The sequence below is a fragment of the Perissodus microlepis genome, chromosome 20 (assembly GCF_051167445.1).
Source record: "Perissodus microlepis isolate ML-2025 ecotype Zambia chromosome 20, ASM5116744v1, whole genome shotgun sequence".
NCBI lineage: Eukaryota > Metazoa > Chordata > Actinopteri > Cichliformes > Cichlidae > Perissodus > Perissodus microlepis.
In genome coordinates, this window is record NC_140480.1 from 14,097,444 (window position 1) to 14,122,915 (window position 25,472).

Consider the following 25,472-nt stretch of genomic DNA (forward strand, 5'->3'; position numbering starts at 1 on the left):
TTTATCTTGTTCAGGAATGAAAATGAGCGTTCTGTAGGGATGCTTTTGATAAAAATCTGTTTCGTTTAGTGGACTCAAGCCCAGTTTCTATTTTCTCTTTTGATGATTTTATCTCCATTCTTTGGTAACTAACTTAAAATATATCCCCTGTAAAACTTGTAACAACAACACACTGTACATGACATTTGAAGCAGTACTAGAACTCAGTAACTTCCCCGAGGCCTGACAGTTAAAAAGTATGTGTATGTTCAGAAGGGAAGTTTAACTAGAGTGTGAAAAAAAAAAAACCTGGTGCAAAAATTGCAATTTATGGAACTCTAGATATTCAAATCTTGAGGTTTAAGAAGAGGATTAAAAAAAAGAAATAATTACAAGGAAGTTAATAACACATTCATGTATTCCATGTATTTTTAATACATGAGTTGTTATTCCTGGTGAAGTGATGGCAAAATACAACTCAGCCTCTTCACTATCTGTTTTGTATGTTTATTAAATCTGAGCATTTACGTATTCTTTTATTTATGTAAGTTTAGTGATTTTTTATTTTGCTAAAAAGCCCATTGAAGCTTTACTTGTTTTATCCAAATACTTCATTGAACTGTTGCCATTTATACACTAGTTGTAGTCAAAGACAGGACATGCCATGGCTGTAGTGCGATGTTGCCTTCAAATGCTGGTCGTAAGCCGAATAGAAACATTCTGCTAATTAAAAAAAGTATATAAAGTTTAATGCGACTGTACTTTTTTCTGCCTGCCTTTTTTTTTTTTACAACAGTGGGATGACACTTCTTCCTTTTCATACAATACACAATACTGGGACAAGTATAACTACATTACATTAACTCAAAAAACCTCATCATGACCAAATTGTCCTGTTGTCCCTGAATGCAGCATTGATGTGGGAGAGTACGCGTGAGGAGAAGGGGGGTGTGACGTCATGGCAAGGGTGCCCGGTCTCCAGTTTGGCGGAGGAGAAGTTTGTGTAGCTTCGACAAACTCTACACACCACGGGCGGGGGTAGCAAATAGAGCTAAGAAGAAACAGGACTGTTAATAACTTTTGGGGGGACTGTAATATCAACATGACATTATTCCCAGTGTTATCTAAAGTGCCATTATAATTAATATTGTTGTTGTTGTTTTGTTTTTTTTGTTTTTTTAAAGTAGCGACCAGAGCGAAGTGGATTTATATCCGTGACGTTACAATTAACGGCTTTATTACTGCGCTGTTGTTTCTCTCTGGTTGGGCGTTTGCTTCACGTAATTAATGAATAGGTCCATATCGCTTTCAAGTGTCTCGTATCTGCCATCGGGCGGTCTCGCATGAACTGCGTAGAGGCAGCGACGAGGGGTCGGAGGCTCCGTCAGCAGAGCCGGGCTTCAGGATGAAGATGCCTCGGGGAGGACGCCTGTTTCTGGCGACGTGCCTCGGCTCGCTGTTCGTTCTCGTGCTGTACTTTCAGAGCATCACTAAACCAGGTAAGCCCACACATATATATTCCACCCACTGGGGAAACAGTGCTACACTCACGCTATTGGGGTACTATTTAACGAACATTTTTTTAAAAAAAAATGTATTTAAATACGGCAAATAAAACTGTGTTCGATATATTGTGTGGTTATCACAAGGAAGGAGAAAGCAGAGGGTCCGCACTTTATTGACGTTAGCTAAGCTAGCTCTTCTTCTCATTCGCTGTCGTGGAAAATACACGCTGGTGTAACGAGTGAAAGAAACTACAGATAATTAGGCACACACACTGGATTTAGGGTTTAGGGCAAGTGAATGACTAATTAATAGCGAGGAAAATACAAGTTATAAAGCTCTTCGTGCTTTTTGGTTTTGTGGTCTTGCTAGAGTCTGCATCCTTGGCAGGCAATTTTGCAAAACTGTGAAGCTTTAACGGTGGCATAATGAAGCGTGAATAAGCTCACATGGAAAAGGTGTAAGGGTTTGAAAGCCCCCTGCCTTTGGAGAGAGAGACCCCCCCCCACACACACACATATACATACATACATACACACACATATTCCTCCACCGTGACTCTCCTCTCCTCCTTTTACCTCTACTCTCCTCTGCCTTTGTTTGCTGGGCAGCACAGAGAAAAAGGACCGCAGACCTCCAGGGTGAGGAGTAGGGGGGTGAAAGAGATGTCCAGATGATGGATTTGTGCCTTGCCATGCATACTGAAGTGAAGCAGCACATGCGCTTAGAGAAGAGGAAGAACAAATATTTAAATTGGTTTGTCAAGGAGAGAAAAAGCAGCAGAGCACAGAAACCAGACAAATCAGCTGTAAGCGATATTTTTGTGCAAGAGGATTTTCCATCAGTCGGTGTGGGGATTTTTTGTTTTTTGTTTTTGTTGAACAGTATCCAGGGTAACACTGCACGTATTAAGGAAATGGCAAAAGAAATAATCACATGCACCCCCCTGAATATCAAAAAACACACACCTGAAACAAAAAACAAAAAAACCTTGAAATCACATTTTATAGCTTTCAGTAGCAGACACACAGACCACATATTGCCAACTCCACAAGCAGCACACTAAAGCACTTTCATTGACCTCCCCCTTCCATCTACAGATTATATACCCTTACTGGTTGACCCATTGAGGCTTGGCTGCATTAGAACCCGCTAGTAGCAAATGAAAACCACATGAAAAGCAGGTTGGAGCCACAATAAAGAAGACTAATTAACTGGATGTCAGCAGAACATCTACTTAGCGTGAATTTAAAAACCGAGATCCAAGCGTTGTTTAATTTACTTTTTTCTGAAATGAAACAGGGCACAATCTTTAGCATCTTTAGATACTTTTCAGCCTACTCCCTTTAGATATTCATAAGGTATTGCATTTTTCCATAGTTCAGATCTGTGGTTCTATCCAGAACTCGTTCCATAAGCCCTGGTGTCACGAAGGATTTTGTGATGAGTAACCTTAAAGAACTGTTTTTCCTGCAGATGCTTAAGTAGAGAAAAAAATGGATTTAAGACCTGAAAATGTGATGATTAACACAAATGTTGCAGACAGTTAATGGGATTTCCATTGTGGCTTTGGTGCAGTTACACTGACCATAAAGTCGTGTGTCATGGTGTCCTGGATCATCCCCGTGATTTCTGACAGATCAGTTAATAGTTTTATCTTTGTGCTGGTTTCCATTTCAGTTCCTTGTCTGTGTATAGTTGTTTTTTTGTTTCAGTATGTGCTTGGTCTCCCTTTCAGTGTACAGCGTGTCCCTGTTAAAAATGAAGGTTAGTTCCCTATAAGGACTTTTCCACTGGTACCTTCTCGGCTTGACATAATGCAGCTCAACTCAACATTTTCCATTACAATAAAGTACCACCTAATGTGTGTGTTGTTGTTATAGCAACATGGTCAAAATACCAGTGATGTCATTTATATGTGACACGAATGCCAAAACAATGGAGGACGTCGAGGTGAAGGTACCTGCTGCTCATTGGTGGCTTTTTGTCAGACTTTGATTTTTGTGAAGGACATGCTCTCATCATCACTGACTTTAATCATTGATTGAGACTAGCTAATCAGTGGCACGCATTCTGTTGACGTCACATTTTCATATCTGCTCAGATCACTTGGATCCCCAGTTGAGCACTACTAACAAAGTGCCTGGTACCAGGTACTACCAGCTCATGGAAAATGCTTAAAGTTGAGTCGCGTCGAGTTAAGCTGACCTCAGCCAACCCTTCTTTCCTTAGTTCCCCCCCCCACCTTGTTGCCTTGAATAAGTTTACCTGTGCCTTACTGTCCTTCTCAGTTGTGTAGGTGTTTAGTCTGCGTTAGGTTATCATCGTACTTCTTCTTTTTAAGTTTCTCTACTTGTGAATGTAGAGTTTTTTTGACAACGTCATGGTTACAAAAATCTGGACTTCAGATGTGTAGCAGCGGGTTGGGAAACAGCTTAAATATGTTAGCAGCTTTGCCCCGTAGTTAATTTGCCATGTTTCAAAGTTGTTCTGTTTTGTGACTTAATAATATGTATCGAAGAACAGATTTATTGGGAGTTCAACTGTGTGAAAATGTTGGATAATTGAGGTAAGACAGCAGAAGAAACACAAACAATTGTAAACAGCTAACAGAAAGCTAACTGAGTTTATCTGTACTGAAGCACAAGCACAAAGTAACATACACCCAGTACTAGGGTTTAAAAGAATCAGTACTCATGTATTAATAGTAATTTGATACTAAAATGAATATTCAATTACAATATTAAATTGCAACCACTGCAGGCAGACTTGCACATGGCTTCTTTTTTCATTAACAGCTGAAGTAATTAACGTTCATGTACTGCAGGGGGAATTTAGAGAGGTAAAGCTTCCATTTTAGCAGGTTAAGCAAGCTTAACCTGCTTAACCTAGCAAGCTTAACCTGGCCACACGTTAACATTAGCAGTTTATTAGCAATTACCTGTTAGCCACATTAGCCATCTGTTATCATTAAAGTAGGGGCTAGCAGTGTGTGAGTCGCAGATAGGATATTGAGCAGTGGCAGATACACTGGCCAGCCACTTGGCTGTTTGGGAGCAATAGAGTTCTGAGTGTGGAGAACTAATCCAAGCAAATAAAGAGTGAAATTGAGAATAGAACAGTAGAATCAGATGGTTTCAGGTTTGAAGAGCAGAGCTGAGGATGTAAAGAGCTGAAAACTGAGGTTGAGCAGTGTGAACGCTGGATGCCGGGAGATGTGGACAAAATGATAAACTTTAACTCTTCTGTTTTTACAATAATTTCTTTGAATTTATTTATTATTTTGTTGTAGCCAGCTATGATGTCAATTTTAAAATGCAGGTAGTGAGCGGTTCAGCCTTTTACAGTATGCGCTATGTTTTATTTTATTTTTTTTAAAGCTTCTTCGTTTTAACATTACTAATTCCATAATTTATCAAAGGTTCATTTGTAACTTGTCTATAATGCTCTTCTTCTCCAGTCAAAAAACCTATTTAGATGTGTTAATACATTTTACACTAGTGGTAGGCGGATCGATCTAAATATCGATTTTATAGACACCAAGTCGTCATCGGTATCGGATCGTTACTAGCCTGGTGAGATTGATTCTTTAAGTTCTGCTCTTATTTGCAATGCTGTGCTTTCGGCAAAGACGAAACAGCCTGGTCGCCGGACTCACCGCTCCTGTGTCAGCGCAGGAGCGGCTGTGAGGAACCTTGGGGTCACTTTTATTAAAGTATTTGGGATATTTGCTACAGCTGTGTAAAATACAATGCAGGTGCTTTTCTTTGTCCAGGTTTTATTTGTTTGATGTTTGAAAGTTCCTGAAAAGATGCAGTTTGTCTGGCTGTTTGACATGTTACATTCTGAAATGGTAGCTGCTGTGTGATACCTTGGAAAGAATTCTTTTGCAGAAATAAATCAATAAATCACCAATAATAGAGCAAAAGTGGGATGTCAGTCAGGAAACAAACCACACAACCAACAAGGAGCTTCTGTATTTAGCCTCACTATTGTTGCGTTTTCCCTTCGTTTTTGGAGCAGCTGATAACAGCACAGCTCTGAAAACACTTGCAGGCATGCGTTTTAACGTGAGACAATATGCCACTGATTATTATATAGATTATAGTTTTTAGTTGTAATGGTATATGATAACGATAATGGTATATGATTATAGACTTTCAACTTGTTTTCAGCTGGTTCTAAACAAAATTCTGGACCATAGCCACAGGAAATGCATTTACACACCAGGAGCATTTAACACACATTTTGACGAGATACTTAGTCTTAGATAGTCTTTCTTGTATTTGACATCTGGATGTCCCCATCTGATTGTGATATCAGTGACAACAATGTGATCGGCTAGTAGAGCAGGGCGATATGACCAAAAATATTTATCACGATATACATTTGAAAATTTGCGATAACGATATAACTGACGATATAATTGACACTAGACAAAATACTTTACAATCCACAACTTTATTAGTACAAAAAAACCCATCAATGTATTTTCACTTAAACAAGCAGCTGTTTTTTATGTGCATTAAAGTTATATAAAAATTTAACAGTGCAAATGCAAATTCCTTGCTGACAGTTTAACCAAAAGGCATTTCCAGTGGAAATTGGCCGACATATCCTCAGCATAAACATGTATAATATCCACAAAACTTAAAAAGAGGTTATACACACACAATACGGTAATATTATGTTGAAGCACAGTACGTATCACTCCGCGAGGCTCCTGCCTGCGATAGCCGTAATGCTCCGACAATCCATCAAGCGGTGCGGCTTCGTAGCTTAGCAAAGTCGTACTAAAACATTTGACAGATTTCGAGCGCCGTGTACCACATAAAATCGGATTATAAGGGGCACTGTCGATTTTCAGAAAAATCAAAGAATTGATTTTAAGTGTGCCATATTTTCCAAAAAACACGGTAATAACGACGGCCCACTAGCATGCTCTCCCAAAAATAGTGCTTTGTTGTGTATCTGACGGACGAAAGCTAAACCAGTTCCACACCACTGAAGTTGCAGCATTTTTACAAACCAATTCTGGTTCATCCGTTTCATTCAACGATCCACTTTCGCTCTTCTCATTCTCTGTCGCCGCCATGCTTTTTCCGCCGTGTGCGTATGAAAACAAAGGCACTGCGCATGCACGTTTTACCCATATTCTATCGCAATATTTAATTTTCTTATTGTTGCCCAACATTATTCACCGGTATTACCGTGAACGGTATGATATGGCCCAGCCCCATCGGCTAGTGACAAGATGATCGGATGGAGCACAGCGGCACCCATCAGCAGCAGCGTGCCTAAATTAGCTGGGGAGTTGTCTTAGCCTGTAGGAAGCTAACAGCAAAGTTTCATTTTGGAGGAATTTCTCTCTGACTTGATCACCAGGTTCTGTTTGCTGAAGTGTTTAATTTAACCAAAAACTGAGATCAAATGAGTTCTGATAATGATGCTTGATCTTGATCTTGATGGTCTCACTATTCTTATGTTGTTTGTTTGCAGGTTTTTAGTTTGCTTACATAACCTGTTGCCACCAACTTAACTAACATTGTTTCACTACATCTGTCTCTGTGAGGTCCCCTCCACATGTGGCATGTGTGAGAGGAGAGGTGAAATGAGGTGTACTCAGAACAAAGAAAAAAAACAAGATGAAAAAAGAAAATGAAAGTAAAAGGCAGCCAGTCTAACAGAGTTGCGAAAAGACTATTTGTAATATATTTGTTGTTGTCCTTTTGTCATTTATTATCTTATTAATAAATTCAAGTTCCAGAAATTGATGCTGTCGGATTTATTTGCTTTTCTAGTTTTATCAAGTTAGGAAATTAATTTTTAAGTCAAGTCTGATGCTGCCTTACACACAAAAGACTGATTCATTTATCACAGCAAAAGGCAGATACATTTGTTACCTTAAGCCAAGGTTATCATATCAAACCAAAGCTGGATCTGGATGGTGCCCTAATAAAACCAAGACTTACAAGTGACAGACTTCCTTGTGGGAGTAACCAGGTCTTAGCTGCAGTGGAAATCACTTCCAATAATAGAGTGTGACTGTTGGTGAAGGATTGGGTAATCAGTGTCAAACAGTGTGGACAGTTGTGTGTGGTTGGTGTTGCTTCACTGTGGTGTTTTCGTCACATTCACAGCCTTTTGAATTCTGTAACACTTTGTCATCCCAGTACAAAAATAATACTTGATCTCTACAGCTGCATACAAGATTATTGGCAGGTCTGAGCGATATGGATAAAAGTCATCATTTTTTTTTGTCATTTCAGTCAGTACTATACATTTGTATCATGATGAAGATTGAATCACTAAAATCACTACATCTGACAAACCTGACGCTTCATTTTTGACTCCTAAGTGGGATTAGGAAAATATAAGGTGAATCTTGGTTTAAATATTTTCTATCAGAAGCTGAACATGATAAATGTACTATAACACTGGACAAGAAAATGTAAATAAATACCATGGGTACGTATAATGAACTAAAATCTAAATTCTGGCAAATTCTGGCAAAAACTTCAATTATTACAAAAACTGCCTGTGAACTGCAGTCAAACTGTTTTAAATTGTTGGGAAATAATCCCACAAATTAAAAAACATTGATAATTTTCTGCAGTATCCTCAGGACAATTTCCATAAGGTGAACATAAACCAAAGTGACATATTTGCTGAATTCTCCATGGGAGAATCTATTGAGGGCTCATGAAAGGCAGTATAGTCTCAGTGAAGTGGGCGGTGACACTCATGCATGGGTCAGTTGTGTGACTTGTACATTATCTAAACACTCAAAGTCCTCATCAGGTTCCTTTTGAGCCCGCTGGGGTGTAATGTTCGATAACACTATGGCTAGAGTTTTCGTTCACATTTTCGGTTGTCATTTTGTCTTTTGTCTCGCTCACACTCCTGATGAACCAGTATGCAGCAGCCCAAACATTAGCACATGTGCTGCTGTCGACTGCTCCTCCAGTGCTCTGTCTTGTGTTTGTCAACCCAAAGACTTATTTCCAACTCTGTTCCAACCACATGACTCAAGAAAGTACAGTACAGTAGTCCCAGCAGCGACAGGAAGCATGGTGCATATAATTGTTGTGGTTCTATTGTCTGACTTCCTAAAACAACACCCTCGGTTGGGAGTTTAAGAAAGTAACACAAAGTCCTGTCCAGAGTGGTCTTATGAACTCATTTACCCAAGTCATGTCATGTGTTACGCCATTAAATGCTCACTTAGTTAGGAATTTGACTGAAATGAGATTGTGATGTATATTACAAGAGGCTTAGTGTTGATGTTATGACTGACCCTTTGACATCAATGAATATATTGTGTGTCTAATTCTTGATCAGCAGTGAACTATGGTCAGGCAGTTTAGATTGACAACATACAGTGTCCATGCAACCACTGCAGGGGGATGCTTGGACAACCAGGTGATTAATATGAAGGGACACAAAATTTAATATGATATAATTTTTAAAGAAAATAAGCAATATTTAAGATACTTACTCTAGATTGCATTGGGTTGGCCTCTAGTAAAACTGTTAGGAACCTTGGGGTCACTTTTAGAAACATCCTCTCTCAGAGTGATGCTTGTTCCTACATTCATTACTTTGCTATTGTTATCAGGTTGGTCTAAAAGTTTCTGAAAAAGCCTTCAGTTGATCCAGAATGGAGCAGTGAGAGTACGGACAGGGAGTAGAAAGAGATCATATATCTCATATTTCTTCTCTTCATTGACTCCCTGTTGAATCCAGAATTGAATTTGAAATACTTGTGCTAACATACACGGTCTGGAATATCACTCAGTGAGCAATCTCACCAAGATCTGTTAGGCAGAGGAAGTCTATATTCATCATTCCACTTTAAAGTGTGAACAGTAAATTGGTTTGATTGGTTCCAGAAGCAACATTACCATTCCCACTTACATTTTACTGTTAGCTCTCCCCCAAAAGTCAAACAAAAAGATTTGTGACACTGTTGAAATTTCCCTGACGTAACCTGTTTCCACCCAGTCTTTTTGATCAAACACATCACTGTTTGTACAAAAATAGAATTGAATCTTTTGCCACTCGTTCTTCTTTCATGTGGCTGCTCTGACCCAGCTAAGCTGCCTCAGTATCACTATGCGAGTGTCCTTTGAGCATCTAAACGTGTGTGTTGTCAAACCAGGAGCACATGTGTCACCTTTAAAAGTGCTTTGAACTGCTTCTGTGGCTGCGCTAATTTAAAAGGTTTTGTGCTCTTTCAGTTTGACACAGGAAACCATTTTCTTTCATCAGCGTAAAATTTACAGTTTGGTCCAATTAAAAGATGCAAAGCATCATTTTGTGTGGCCAAGTCAGTCGTCCTGCCATAGTTAATATAGGGTTTTGATTTTTTGTCATGGGATTTGCTAGAATCACCATTTCTGAACATGAATATTTTCTCCGCTCACGGTGCTGTTTGCTCTGTGTTCACCCTCGCCAGTTTTATTCCACTTCATTTGCTGGACAGCTGTATGCAACTTTGCCTGCTGTAGGGTGGTAAAGCCTCTGTGTCTGTGTTCCCTAGCTATGGGAAACAATAGCAAACTGTCTGCTCAACAGTGATGTGCCCGTGGCATCTGAACAATATGAGCTGTTCTGATTTACGTTTTAAGTCTGGAGTGGACTGTTATAGCTGCCACCACACACAGGAAACTGAATTCACCGAATGTGAAAAAGCAAACTGTCAGCCATGAATGACAGAGTTTTGAAGGCTGTTTTGACAGCCATCATTGATGCTCCACACAGGCCGAATCCTCTCTGGGTCTTGTGACAGTGATGGATTCCACATCAAAGCTCTAAACAGCATCATCAGGGCCCACTCTGTCATCTCACCCATGCACAGACTGTGGGGATTGTTTTTCACCTAAACATATTGTAGACAACCACTGTAAACCTTTGTCATTAAACACATATACAGACACAACCTGTGCATATCTATTCATACATGTAGCTTAATCCAATAAACTAAGTACAGTCTTCATTTGCATGTGTGCACACCACCACTTATCACTAGCCACTGACACTGATAACAGTGCAGCTGCTGTGACGCAACAAGTGATGTCTTTAAGGTCTCCAACAGAGCCAACAGCTCATTAGAGAGCACATCACACCATGTGCTACACCTGTCGGCAGTTTGTACTGTGTTAGTATTGCAATGTAAAAGGTGTTAATATGGTTAATAAGGCTAGTGTCTTAAGTACATAAAGATGAAGTTATTTATAGTCAGCTTAAACTGCAAAAATAGCATTGGTGCCACGTTTTTAGCTTTTTAGCGCTGATGTGTTTGTAACATTTAGATCTGTGTAAGAGACCGGAGTGCACTGGTCATATTGCAGAGGTTCACACAGGATTGGATTCTGTTTGTGGCAGCAGTGCGTATACCCAAACCTTAAATTGTGTTTTTTATGAACTGTTCGAGTTCATAAAAAACACAATGTCATCTTAGCGTGTGAACATTTTCTCAACAGTTGCACCAGGAGGCAGAAAATTAGTTCAAACTGGAGCTGTACTGAAGTATGCCTCACTTTATCTGACATGTTTTACACAACTGTGCTGCTCTGTAATTATGAATCAGACGTGTTCAGCTTCTTCTTGTGTAAGAATACTGACAAAGCCGAGCTGATGGTTGCTGGAGTTGGATGTCGAACGATGTGAGGTTTCACTGAAATTACTGGAACGTAAAAAAGACTTTTGAATGAACCGTGCTGAAACACAGATGGGCAGAGGTGTAGAAACAATAAAGGCAGATGGCTGCATCGACAGACTGTTAGCTGCAGTGATGTCTCAGATAGATCAGTTCATTACACGCTACATGTTGTTTCAGAGAAGATAAATTTCAAGCGAACCTCAAGTCTGACATCAGATTTTTCAGGTTTTTCAGGTGAAAAAGGATGTGATGACTTACAGGAACTGGTTAGTCAGTGCATCTGCTGAATGTTTGTAAGAGGTATGCAAGTAAAAGTAAGAAGAATAAGAGTAAAATGGAAAGCGGCTGCCAGCTCGCTAGTGTCACTTATTGTAAAACTACCAGATCTAATTTGTGTAATCACCAACAGTCTGTAGCACATGAATGTTGTGACACCGTGAATCGGGCTCTGCCTGGTGACACGTTAGTCTTGATAATGCTGTAGTCTTCCATGCCTTTGTCAGCTGCTGGTGAGCCAGACTTTTATTTACTTCACATAAAATACATTACATTTCCTCTTTCTTACAGCTCATGGAAACTAATAAAGATAGGCCTTCTTTCGAAGTGCAATTAAGCTGAATTATACACCCATGCAGTACAAGTGATGCAGCATAATTTTCTGTGCCTTGTATGCATTATGATCATAGAGGTGAAGAGGTTTCCAAAAGGGGAAGCAGCTTCTTTGCCAGTAAAGCAGGGCTGTGATTTGCCTTTGTAGAGTGGGGACAAAACAGCTGTTATTCCAAGTCCCACAAGGGCTTTTTGCATGTAATGAGACTGGGGCCTCTTCTGCTCCTCTTCAGCTATGGGTATGTTGTCACTTCCTGATATGAGAGGAAGTGGTGGTTTTCTGGTGGAGTGTGATAGAACACTCTACACACACATACACATAAAAAAAGAAAAAAAGAAACTAAGCTTCACAATGATCAGAGCATAGTAACCACAGATGTATTCGTGGTCATGTGATGTATTATAAAATATCAGAAAAGTTGGCCTGATAGAGGAATTCGTGATTGAACAATTTAGAGCCATTTGTATTGGTAATACACACCAGTGGACCGTATACACCCATATTTAGAAGTTATGCAAGTAAAGTGTGTGTCATGTTGACTACAAACTTGACTTAGATATTGCAACTGTCCTTATCAGCTGCAAACCACAAAAACAAACTAATGTATTGAGGGAAATGATATTTTTTGGCTGCAGAGATAGCAGTGACCGGGGTTTATCTGTTCACATCAATTTGGCAGTCAGTGAATATTAAGAGTCTGTCTTAATAATAGAAAAAGAATAAAGAAACAAATGCGTCCTTGGCACAAAGAGGAAATAAATAACAGCCAGAGTCCTGTGTTTGACAGACTGGTGAATAGATTTCTGGGATCCACAATGATTTATACAACATGTCACGATTATCCATCGAGTAGCTCTTTAAACATTCAACACTGACTGACTGACTCACAGCCTGTAGCCCAGCTAAAAGTTTTATAATTTGATATTCAAATATCTGACATTTCCAGTTCTGCCATGATAGTGATACCTTGACTGTGGATATCTGCTAAGTGTGTTTTTCTGAGTAGATATGTGAGCAGTGATCTAATACTAGTGTTAAACTATAATAGCTATTAGGGCTGCCACAAACGATTATTTTGATAGTCGACTAGTCACCGATTATTTTTGCGATTAGTCGACTAATCAGATCATGCATCCATTGGACGTAAAAGTACAGCTTATTGCACCAGCATGCATCTGCTCTTATATAACTATCATTAGCTTACAGCTTTAAGTGTTTAAGGTATGTGCTAACTAAAAATAAAGACAAGATGATAGTTTGTTAAATTTTAATGAAATTTGCAGATTGTTTCGGTGAAGTTTAATAAACTCCCTGCTATCTAAAATATAACAGGACACCGGAGTATATTCTCGAGCATCTCACACTTCTGATAATCAGTTGTCTGCTTGACGTTTATTCAGCTGTGTAAAAACTATAACTTTAATCTCAGCCAAACCGATTTACTCAGGAACAAATAAAATATTAAAGAAGCCAAACAATAACATTTTTAAGTTATCTAAATGACTTATATATCATGTTTAACCTGAGTAGCGAAAGACGGCGGTGGGTTTGAAAACGATTTGCCGGGAGTCCGGTGTTCTCACGGGCTCTAGTGAGCCTTGCCCCGGCTAACTATCGAGCTAGTGGGTAACAGACGTCTCCGAAAACGTCGGAGCGCTTTTGAAAATATGTGGTGTCTTGATAAACTGAGCAGATATTTGAGGTTTACACAGCTACATTCTCGCCTGAAAATATGTTAAACGTTTATTTTGTGACCCAGAAAGAATAATAACAGTAACATTAAAACTAACTAGCTGCTGCCGTTGTTGGAAACTGAGCTGGGCCGCGCTATGAATTGTGGGACAGAGCTACTTCTTCTTCAGGGTTTAACGGCAGCTGGCATCCTTGTACATGCAGTGCTGCCATCTTCTGTTTCAGTCCGTTATTACACTCTTAAATCCTACTACTTATTCCTGCGTCTTTTGGGATCTTACAAAGCTTCAAACGACACATCGACTATTAAATCAGTCGTCGACGATTTTGATAGTCGACGTAATCGTGACTAGTCGACTACTCGTGGCAGCCCTAATAGCTATGCTCCTTGCTCTGAGACCAGTAATCATTCAGGTGTGTGTAAGGCAGCGTCAGAGTCCACTGAATGTTGATTGTCTAACATTTTTAAATAAATACAAAATTATTATAAAAAGGTGATCTAAAAAAGGTGATATAAAAGGTCATGTGTGTTTTATTAAAATAATAAAACACATATTAACATTATTTAACTGAGTTATTTGCTGTTGTCTCACTTCAGCACAGTGTGAAGTGGGTTTTTAGTTTCCACATCCGCGAGTCCACTTGGGCTTGTGTGACATAAATTTCATCATCAGACAGTGACTGTGTCTGTGTCAGCAACAGAGTGTAGGCTTGAGAGTGCCTATTGCATACTACTGCCATTTATGGCCATGCTAGTTTCCCCTTTCCCTGCTTTCAGTCTCACTGAGTGCATCTCCTCAGACACTTGTGTCATGTATTGAGTGGAGCTGATGATCCAGTTGTTGACATTGGATTGTGGCCTATATTTGCCATTTCCTGAGCTTTCCTCGTGACTTTGGCATGGATAGAAAACCCAAACATTTCATGTCCATGTAGTGTTTATGCTCAAAACAGACAGTAAACTATTAACAAACCCTCCACAAGTGTCTCTTGACCTACTTTCCAGCTTCCTGAGGAAGTGTCCTGGGTTTGCTAAAGGCTTATCTGCTTAATAATTGTGGACCTGTGCTGTAGACTGAGGGCTCACATGCCTTATGTATTTTAATTAGAAATCTCTCGAAGTTGCCGTCTTATTTTAAAGCCTTAGTGTTTCACATCTACAGGATGCCACTTTGCAGTTAGTGTGACTTTTAGCCTGAGTGCTGACAAAAAACATCTTTACTGGTTTAGACAAAATCATATCAGAAATGGCATGTTCTTTCTTTTGGCCTGGTGTGGATTTTCGTTATGTATCCAGGAAGACTTGATGTCTATCTGTGCGTGTTGCTGATGATGTGGCACAGATTACCCAGAGGAAGTGGAGGATTTTGATGGTTCATGTGAGCTCACGCAGAGAGGCTGTAGCCCAGGCAGAGGTTGTGTCTCCACAGCCTCTGCCTGCCTTGAGCTGAGATACGCTGTCTTCTTGTTGTGTGAGTGCACATTACACATTTGCTCTGTCACCATTTGTTCTCCTTTTTGTGTTTGCTTCTTCCTCAAAATGGAAGGAAGCAGTTGTGATTTACAGCTTTGTGTCAATCGTGTTTTTGTCAGACCAGAATGCACAGCTGATGGGTTTTTAAACATTTCAGAACAGCAGGGGTTCGATTTTATTTGTTTGATGTAGTTCAGTAGAAAAGAAGAGACACAGTAGGAGAGAAATGGCCTCCGTCTCCATCTGGATTCCATACTTACAGCATAGCCATTCACCTTGCTGGTTAATATTCTTTCCATATGATGGTATGGAGACACCCCTCCCCCCAAAATGCTAAACTGCATAAAGCACACTTCCCACATCTACTTACCTCTGTCTTACTCTGGCGTTGTGCCTGATATAAAGCAGCCCTCTGCATCATTTAGCCACATGTGCAAAACAAATTTCTGTTCTCACGTTAGTGCCATTAGCTGCAGACCTAAACACTAACACTGTGTTCGCAGGGAGGGGGGTGTGGAGGGTGGCATAGAGGAATGGAAGAAGAAGACAGATGTGTTTACAGAGGCTGAAGAAGGAGGAAGGGCACAAGTATCTAGACTCTCGCAGATCGTCCAGTTCAGCCTAACATCATTCGCGTCCACAGCTAACTGTTGTGTGCGTTTGTGAGCAGGTAAAGGTCTTCTTAAAGCAAAGAGAGGCTAAAAGAGATGCGTTGATAATGTAGGTGTTGGAGTTTTATAGAATCTACAGTATAAATGAATGGTGGGAGATCACGTCATGACTGAACAGGACCAGCAGATGGGTGGAAAGTTGGCTCTGTCCGTAACTCCATTTGGACATCTTTACAGCGAAATTTAATCTTGTGCAAATATATGAGACGCTGTTTCTCATTAGTCACCTACATGCAGACTGAATTTTGAAAAAATAACAGTGAAGTGGTTACACTTAAATCAGTGGTTATGGATATATGACACACCATGCAGCAGACTTGCTGCAGAACACCTCTGATCCATCAGAATGAATGCAGGACCTCTGGAGGTGTCCTGTGGTGCAGAGCGGGTCCTGTGGGTTATGGGGCAGGAACTTCATGGATTGGGTTCGTTCCAGTGCATTTATCAGAGTATGGTGAGTTTGGAGTTTATAATCAAAGGCTTTGGCATTTTTTCTAGGCTTCATTGCTTATTTGGACAATTTTTGTTGCGTGGTGGAGCTAGGGGAGACCACAGCCTTGGGGAGTGTTAAGCAACATTAACGCACTTTTCAGTACTCATAGCCGTTAATGCTTTGAAGCGCTCACTGCTTTGTCCTCCTTTGTGACTCTGCAGAGGCAGAAATGAACGTCCTCCATTAAAATTCAGTCAGGAAATACTTTACTCAGATCACCCAAAAGAGAGCTTTCACAGGTTGTTTCCACATACACTTCTACACAGTCATTCTTTGTTTTGCCCCCAAATGAGTTTCCCCAATGCTGAATATTATTTAGTGCAGGTTTAAGGCACCACTGAATTACTGTCACTTTTCAGACCTGGGAGCAGAGGCGCTCGTTTTATGTGGAGCATGTGATCAGCGAGATGATCAGTTTTGTCCACTTCACGTCTCAGAGGTTTCAGTGTCCATTTTAGTAAAACGCGTTTGTTGTTTAAAAGCAGAAGCTGCTTTGAAGGCTGTCACCAGACCAGGGAAAAGCAGGACAAGTCCACTGCAGACACTTTATAATGGAGACCAGGTGAGAACAATGGCACATATTGTCCCACCACACACACACGCACACACACACAATCGCACACACATAGTGTGACTTGAGGGCTACAGCTAGTAGGTAGCAAGTTTCACTTTCACTGTACAGACTGTACCAACTGCAACATCTAAAGCTCAGTACTTAACACACTTTAGTATTAAACATAATGCAAAATGAACACTTGGGCTCAGGCTTCCAGTCTCTGACGAGATGCTGCATTTAGTTAAAACACTTTAAATTTGTATCAAGCTGCTTATTAACATTCAAACATTCAAAAATCCTTGAAGGAGTTAAACTCTGTACTGACAGCTGGCCTTCAGCAGTTTTTAAAAGGCTTTTGTTGAAAGTTGTTTGTGCCTCTCTTTCTCTCTCTGCATCGTCCTCATCACAAGCAGCTGGAGCTGTTGGCAGCTCACAAGTCCCTCCAAGGCCGCAGGGAGCTGCTGGAGCAGGCATGTCTGAGCCACACGAGGAAGCGCCGCGTGCTCTCGCCCGAGGATCTCAAACACCTCATTGTTGACGACAAGCACGGCCTTATTTACTGCTATGTACCCAAGGTTGGTAAGCACGTACAGATGAAATGAAAGAGGTTTGAGAGAATGTGAGAGGAATGGATGATGGTAGAGGGAGACAGGTGCATGTTTTTATTTCACAGGTGTTTCCTTTTCTGACTTGCAGGTAGCCTGCACTAACTGGAAGCGTGTCCTCATGGTCCTCACCAGCGACGGCCGCTACACCGACCCCCTCGCCATCCCCGCTAATGAGGCCCACGTCGCAGGTAACCTCCGCACGCTTTCGGAGTTCTCGGTCGTGGAGATCAACCAGCGCCTTCGCAGCTACCTCAAGTTCATCTTTGTGCGGGAGCCCTTTGAGCGGCTGGTGTCAGCGTACAGAAACAAATTCACGCGCAGGTACAACACTGCCTTCCACAAACGCTATGGAACCAAAATCATCCGCCGGCACAGGCCCAACGCCAAGCCGGAAGCCCTCGAGAAAGGAGATGATGTGACTTTCCCTGAGTTTGTCCAGTATCTTGTGGACCCTCGGACGCAACGGGAGGAACCTTTCAACGAGCACTGGGAGCGGGTGCACTCCCTCTGCCACCCCTGCCTGATCCACTACGACGTGGTGGGGAAATACGAGACTCTGGAGCCCGATGCTCAGGCCGTGCTCAGATTGGCTGGAGTGGAGGGGACGCTTCAATTTCCAACGTCCGGCAAGACGACCAGGACAGACGGCCACATGGCGGGGCGTTACTTTAAGCACATCAGTCCTTTCTATCAGAAAAAACTGTTCAACCTGTATCGCATGGACTTCATGCTCTTCAACTACTCCACACCAGAGTATCTCAGGACTTGATGAGCATCACTTGTCCTTTCAGGCACTTTTGTGTCGCTCCCTGCCTCGGAGTGGTCCACCACAAGCAGAGACTTGACACTGGGACTCTCCAAGGAAAACAGTTAACGGCTGTGGAGAGTGGCTGGATTTTCTGGTTTCAGTAAGTGAAACTAAAAACTGCCTAAGAAGAAGACAGATGCTGTGATCTACTGAGTGAGGATGGAGTTTGTCTTTAGCACAGCAGACTGCAGGTGACACATCATCTCTTTACAAACAGATCCTTTTTGTGTTTGTTGCAATTTCTTGCCAAAGTTTTGCTTCATCAAATTTAGCAAGCCTTGCTTTGACTTTAGTTTGAGTGTTGTAGAGCTGGTTAAATGTGCCTCATCAGCATTTTTCTGCAGCTCTCACTACAGATTTATTTTCTTTGTTTTTGCATCTTCTGAGAGGTAGTGAGCCAGAAATGAAACTTGAGAGGAGCAGGTTCTCTTCTCACAGGTAAATGTGCTGACTGTGAAACTGAGCACAGTGTTGCCGTCTCTTAGGAAGGCCTTTATTTATGTCAGTATTTATTGTTTTGGAAAGCAAGGATGTCAGGCTCATTTTTTTCCCCAGAGGAAATGATTTTCTTTTCTTAAAGAACAAAAAGCTTTTCTCTTTCAGAGTCAATATCTTTTTGCCGTGTCAGCTTTTGCACATTAACCGATGCTATAACAGAAAACCGTCAGAGCGTACCACATCAGCCTCCTGCTTTAAAAGTGCACAAATCTCGCAGCTCTCGTTCACACCGGCTCCCACAGATCCCAGAGTGATTTCCAGTCGCAGACGCTCCCTCATTCCAGTAAAAGTGTGTTGCCGTCCCTCATCTATCGTGTGCCTGTATTTAGCTCTGAGCAGGTAGGCTGAACAAACAACCACATAGCTGTGGTCAGGGCTGCGTCCAGCCCAGGACTAGCCCTGGTCAGAGCTCCCCTTGTTGGGCTGTAGGCAAGCACACCAAGGTTTAATCCAACTACGGTCACCGAACAGGCCTCGTTCAGTAAATATGATCAATACACTGTTTGACCTTCATTAACTCTTTGAAGACAAAATATGCATTTAAGATGGACTTGAAATATTTGCCAAAGATAAAAATAACTTGTTTAAAATTCATATTACCTCAGATATTTCCTTGCAAGCACTATAAGTGAGAGACAGTTTGTATCATACATATCTTTTTATATCCCAGCGTCCACTTAAATTAAAGGAAGATTAGATTACGCTTTAAAAATAACTCCCAAAGGCATTTCAAGGTGCCTTTAACCAACAATAATTGGGCACAAGATAAGAGATTTGGATCTCTCTTAGACGAATAAACTGAAATCAAACCAAACAGTGCTTTGATTCCTTACAATAATCTGAATATCTCAGTGCTACACAGTTTATCAAGATTAAGAGCTGGGATTACTTAGTCTTTGTAGATATTTGAGACATGATCTCAAAACAACAGATGCGAACGTTTCCATAAAAAACACACCCACGGTTTGCTCAGTGTACACTGAACCTTTGGCTGTTTATTCTTATCTGCACATCCTTCTGTTTCTTTTATAAAGTATGTTTAATTTAGTCAGACACGTGCCAACCTTTCTTATTATTTTCCTGTAATTACGCTTTGAAAAGTGCAATATTAGTACGTGTTAAAAGCTGTGTCTTTATTCAAGCCTTAATTTTGTGCCATATTTTATTTTTCTATTCCAGCCATGGATTACAGGGTGTTCCTTTCCAATGCTTTCCTGCATAGCAGTTTGTAATTTAAGTCGTAATTTGTAAGAAGCTGCAACTTGGCAAAACCTGATTACACACTTTATTTTTTTCTTCTGTTTTATGATCTACTGCACAAAATGTATGTTTCACCTTTTAATTTAGAATCTGCTAAGTTTTCATCTCAGATGCCCTGACGCTGCTGTGTGGGACACAGCTAGCCAAAGAAACCATTTTCTGTAGAAATGTTCTTTGAGTCAGATCTTTGTCATGGTGAGTCATTGTGAAACGGCAGACAGAGCACAATCTGAAAGAATCTCTCATGCACTTGTGACACCAAGCTGTGAATCTGATAACTGAAGTGCACTTGCTGATGTGATAGTGAATGACTGGTTACCTTGAAGTTTTAAAAAAAATATAAACCCACAATGACAGCACTGTGTGTGTCTGCTTTATTATTATGACAGTTGTCCTATAGTTGAACGCCATTTGAACACAGGTGTGCAGAAACTGTATTTTGTGTGGTTTTTTGCAACTAGTGCAAAAATCACTGTTCGTGCATTCTTTACACTTTCAGCAGTAGGAATAGTAAAATTGCCCCAAACTTTAAAAACCATACACATGCTGGAGTAGCAGGACTTTTTTTTTCTTATTTGTATGATAATGCCACAGACAATCGGAAATTAGTCTGTTAGTTTTTTATTAAAATAGAACTGTTCATAGCCACAAAGTCACATTAACACTCACCAACAATTTTGCTTTAATCTCCAGACACATAAGACAGCACAGTGTAGGTATGGAAGCTTGAAGAACTGAACACAGCAAGATTAGAAAATAAAGGCGCTTTAAAAAGGCCCTAACGTCATAACGTGGCAGTGTCAACACTGAAGTACAGTACAAGCTCTGACAAAGGTAAAGGAAAAGACAAAGAACTGTTGCAACATTTAAATACAGATTGTTTTGGTTTTTTTAACATTGAGATGCTTGTAGACGAGATTTTAGTTACAACATGGTTGACATTTTTGCTTTCAAGGCAACTTCAGACTACTAATAAAACACAGTGCAAGTTTGCAGTCAGATGTTTTTGTTCCAGTTGCACTCCATACTGTCCAATAGGGCTGGACGATACACTAAAAAAGAAATAAATAAAATAGAGGTTTGCTTTCTTGCAAAAAGCTAGATGCAAAGACTGACCACTCTCAATTAAAAGCCATTTAGCAGTGAGCTAAGTTGAGCTAATAGCTAGCAGGTATTGAATTAGCAGTTAATGTTCGTTTCCATTGTTTATAGCTTGTAGATTTTTAGGCCTCACTCACACAAGCCTAGAGACTAGTGGACAACCCTGTCTTCCCAGTTTCACTACCACCTGTCGAATAGTTTTTAAAAGTCAGCATCTTCTGGACAATTTGCTGAAGACCGCAGCAATCTGCTAGTGACTAAAGCAATTTCAAGGAGGTTTTTGGTGCAGTACCATATATCTTTCCATATATCTTTCTGCAATCATTTTCATGCTAGTGACTGCACACAATACAGAGAAACCAGTTGCCAGTCGAATGCACACTGCCCTGGTCTCTAGGCCCGTATGAAATGAGCTGAGCAAGCAACCTCACAGTGACTTCTCACAGCAATTCACAACTGATCAGAGAATACACGTTTGGTTGTTGCCAGATGGTTGCAGACTGTATGACTAGGTCCTTAGGTTATGTTAGTGCTAAGATAAATAGTTATCACTCTAAAGTTTAAAGCAAACAAGTATTTAGCTATCTTTAACAATTAGCTAAACTGCTACCATTGCTTCACTTTAAAGGTTTAGCTGTAATTAGCAGGTGCTAGCTTACCTAAGCCAGTTAAACTTATTCTATACCTTACACATATAGCTCTATTGAGCTATACATATAAGTATAGCTCAATAGGGAGCTATGCTAGCATAAAGTTATGCTAGTTTTAAGGTACAGAGTGTTTCACTATTTAAAGTTCATATTACAGTGATTGCCTTTGACATAGATAAATAGTTAGTTTTTTCCATTTTACAGGTTAAGCATTTAACTGGGATAAAAGGCAGCACTGTGAACAAGTTATCGCCATCACTAGAACTTGGGTCCATGTTTATAAAATTACCAAATTAAATGCTCAAGTAATGTTCCCATGTTTTTATCTGTGATTGTTCTCTTTTAACCATTTGGTGTAGTGGTCTGCAGGTATGCGAGACTCCACTTTGGATCAGAACATTTTGTAGTTACAGGGTGACCCCAATGCAAATACCCTCTGATTTGTTATAACCTGGCAGACATCACGCCACCTACGGTAGACTACAAGAACATCATTTTATATGTCGTCCATGTGAACATGAATGAAGCGGGGGGACTACTACAACAACTCTGGCTTTACCAGCAACATCCATCCTTCTTATCCAAATATTTTACTCAGAGTAATTTAGTTACTTGCATTTTTAGAAATGGCAGTTGAAAATAATAATTTATTAAAACACTAAACCTTTCCTTTTAACAGTTTTAAATTAAATGTGCGTCTAATTTGGATCACTGTCAAAAATTCAAACAGCAGACAATCCCCAGTCAAACAATCATAATAGTCTAAATAACTAATTTCCTAAAACTGTCATATTAACCTTAATTGTTATGTGAATGACAAATTTTAAATTGTATCATCCAGCCCCTTCACCCACACTGGTTACGACTCACTTGTGTGCTGGTACAACACAATCTTAGCTGTGGTCTAAATCTCACAGTATCACAGTTAATACACTAATCTCAGATGACTAACCTGGAATTCAAGTAGTACACGTCTATTGTTCTTATGCATCTAGTGCTTAACAGTGTTACAATAAAAGCTTTTAGCAAAGACCTATTAACACTGCAGTACCTCACATAAATGTTCACTGAGAAGACAGGTTGTTGACAGAAACACATTTATGTCTGAGGTTTACTCGAAAAGTGCATGCACGTGAAAAATGAGAAACTCTCCTTGTGTTTAATGAGTGCATGTACACACACATTCGTGTTTCAGTGTTATTTTGAAACATCATGTAAACTCAAACAGAAAGACAAGGACATAGTTTGGGCCAGTCGGATTTAGTCACCCAAATGCTGTCATGAACTTTTACCAATTCTATCTTTTGTGTTTTATTGAACATTTGAATGTGCAAAGTCTGAATATAAAACAGCATAAACATGACTTTAACTGTTACGTGAATTAAAAAAGGGCACAGTGAACACAGGCAGAACGTGACAACAGATGCAAATTATACCAGCGTGGATTAAACGTGTCCACAAGAGTGGGATATTTCTGAACTCTACTATTTTGGGGTTTTAAGACAAGACAAAGAAAATCAAGGATATCAAGACAGACTATGACCAAGAACTGGGGTTAAAGGTAAGTTTTGGATTTGGTCAAGAGCTGAGCTAAAACCTTAAAGTCCAATATGTGCAAAGACTTTCCATAACAGACAAAATAAGTATGCACTCTCTGCTGTAATGATGAGGTCTTCTGGTTCTGAAAAACATCACTATGAATAGTAAGGCTTTGTTGACCCTCCATTAAAGGGATGTAATATCAAGTAGTGAGAGAATTCCAGAGGCAGCTGTCTGGTTTTTTAAAATCATCAAGTGGCAGCACAAAGTTCACAACTATCAAAATATTGCAGAACGCTTTCTGAACATTGAGATCATGACGCACAAGGTGAGAGGTGCACACACATTTTCACACTTCAGTGTTTAGAAACACATTTTTTAACAATTTCTAGTATGATGTGAAATCTGAACAACAATCTCCTTTCTCGTAATCATTAGCTTATTGACCTAATGTGCACGCTAACGATACTGTACATTTATCTAGTGAATGTCCAACAAGAAGCTCTACATAATCTGAACATTAGATATTCAGGAGAGCGCTGTGCATTGTGGACAAGAGAAAAAAAAAAGATTTACAGATGTCAAACATTTAACAGTTATTATTTCTGTCCGTCCATCTGTCTCAGTATCTCAACATTATAAATCTGCACAAAGACTGGTGTCTATTTTGGTTGTTAGAATCCTTGTGAAGTACATTCTGTGGATTATGATAGAGATAAGAAGGTTATCATGAGAACATTCCCCATTATTTTATATTCCAGTTAGTGCAGCAGTCCCCAACCTTTTTGGTGCCACGGACCAGTTTAGTGTCAGACAATGTTTTCACGGATCGGCCTTTAAGGTGTCGTGGATAAATACAACAAAATAAAATAATATGACCAAGACAAAAACCGTGGTATTTTGTAAGTATAATAATAAACGCGAATTCACTGTGTAATTGTGTAACTTTATTAGCAGCATCCTTCTGAAATGGGCCAACAACATTGAGAGTAACATCCTCTTCTCTGCCCCTTAATGCTCTCTGGTCGCTTTGGTAACGCATAAATATTTCTTTGAAAATAAGTCTCACAATTAAAACATGGGAAAAGACCCAGGGACACTGAGTTAACGATACATTTCACACCTGAGCCTCAACTCACGTGGCCCGTACCGAACGATTCCAGTCGGTGGCCCGGGGGTTGGGGACTGCTGAGTTAGTGTATGACATATGTCATTTATACGGTGACATATATCATCCTCTCCATCCTCCAAAATCAATGCATAGTGCAGTGCACCCAAACACGGGCTGCTTTAAGTCTGTTCTATCCCTTAGATTTAAAAAGACAAAACAAAATCTTGCCGTCATGCCACTATGATAAGTTGCTACATATTCCACGCAGGGTAACCACATAAGGACCAAGAAACAGAGGAATGACAGTCAACATTAATTCAAAATGAAGGACATCATTTTGGCTAGGCAAAAAAAAAAAAAAAGATTGATTGGTTGCTAGGCTTAAAGTGGATGTGTCCAAGCAGAATAACCTATCCAGATGGATGGATGTAAATGGGTGGATGTCACCAGTGCTGTACCTCCCATCAGTGTAAAGGTTTGAATTTGTGACAAATACGGATTTCTCAGGCGCAGTGGGAAAGATCCAAAAATGCTTTATTGTCCAATCAAAAGCATTTTTGTTAATGCAACAAAATCGGGTTCAATACGATGGTGGCAGGCTAAGAGTTCAGTTCTTAATGGAAACAAAAATCAGTTTATAGACCCAGGCTTTGAACCACTGACACACAGCGGAAACAGAGAGCCAGGAAACCAGTGCCGAGCAGGTCTCCCAGGGCAGTCAGGTATGGGATGGAGAAGTTGTCAGGGTCCAGACTCCGTCTCCACATCAAACGGACAATTAGGTCAGCAACATAAAGGAGGATAGCCACCTGAAGAGAGAAGACAACTGGGCTGTGAGTGTCAAAATTAGCATCAAACGTTAGAGTACTTGTAAAGTTAGCTTCTTTTCTAACTATTAGCTGCCAGTAATGGACAAATAATCTAATGATATACATGATTTAAACAGCTAAAAGGAAAAGATGGGCGGTTGAAAGTATGGCTAAAGGAATAAAGTTAGTGAATGTAATGGCCCAACTGTCGAAACTGAAAGACCTGTTGTAACAGTATAGTAATATTTAGCAACTGAAAATAAAATGATGGGGAATTTGAATAGTTTTCTAAAGGTTGTCTGCGAAGGTTCTCAGTCATCCAGGTCAGTCTAAGGAGCTTGGAAAGAAAAGCGTCTTGAAGAATTCAAAGAAGTCCAGAGACTTTTCTTTCCAAGCTCTTAGACTTTTCTAAAGGTTATGGGTAAGTTGTAAAAATGGCTAATAGT

At 40.1% G+C, this 25,472-nt stretch overlaps 2 protein-coding genes across 6 annotated transcripts in view; one reads left to right on the forward strand and one right to left on the reverse strand.

Annotated features, from left to right (window-relative positions):
* The first annotated feature begins 945 nt into the window (after nucleotides 1-945).
* Nucleotides 946-20,175, forward strand: LOC146364262 (carbohydrate sulfotransferase 11-like). Of its 4 annotated transcripts, none has more exons than XM_084915990.1 (4): nucleotides 946-1,478; nucleotides 16,569-16,648; nucleotides 17,053-17,217; nucleotides 17,339-20,175. In XM_084915990.1, exons 1-4 carry the CDS (start codon nucleotides 1,385-1,387, stop codon nucleotides 18,017-18,019), a joined length of 1,020 nt encoding a protein of 339 aa, XP_084772116.1. In that variant the 5' UTR covers nucleotides 946-1,384; the 3' UTR covers nucleotides 18,020-20,175. The 4 variants fall into 4 exon arrangements, with proteins under 4 accessions (XP_084772116.1, XP_084772118.1, XP_084772117.1 ...); XM_084915992.1 differs by having other exon boundaries at nucleotides 17,056-17,217; XM_084915991.1 differs by having other exon boundaries at nucleotides 16,572-16,648.
* Nucleotides 20,176-20,277: 102 nt separating this feature from the next.
* The window catches only part of LOC146364263 (solute carrier family 41 member 1-like), a 40,253-nt gene continuing 35,058 nt past the window's right edge, over nucleotides 20,278-25,472 (reverse strand). For both annotated transcript variants that reach the window (XM_084915988.1, XM_084915987.1), the window contains exon 11: nucleotides 20,278-25,026. In XM_084915988.1, the coding sequence (XP_084772114.1) occupies nucleotides 24,853-25,026 (174 nt within the window). In that variant the 3' untranslated portion in view covers nucleotides 20,278-24,852. The remainder of the gene's footprint in view (nucleotides 25,027-25,472) is intronic.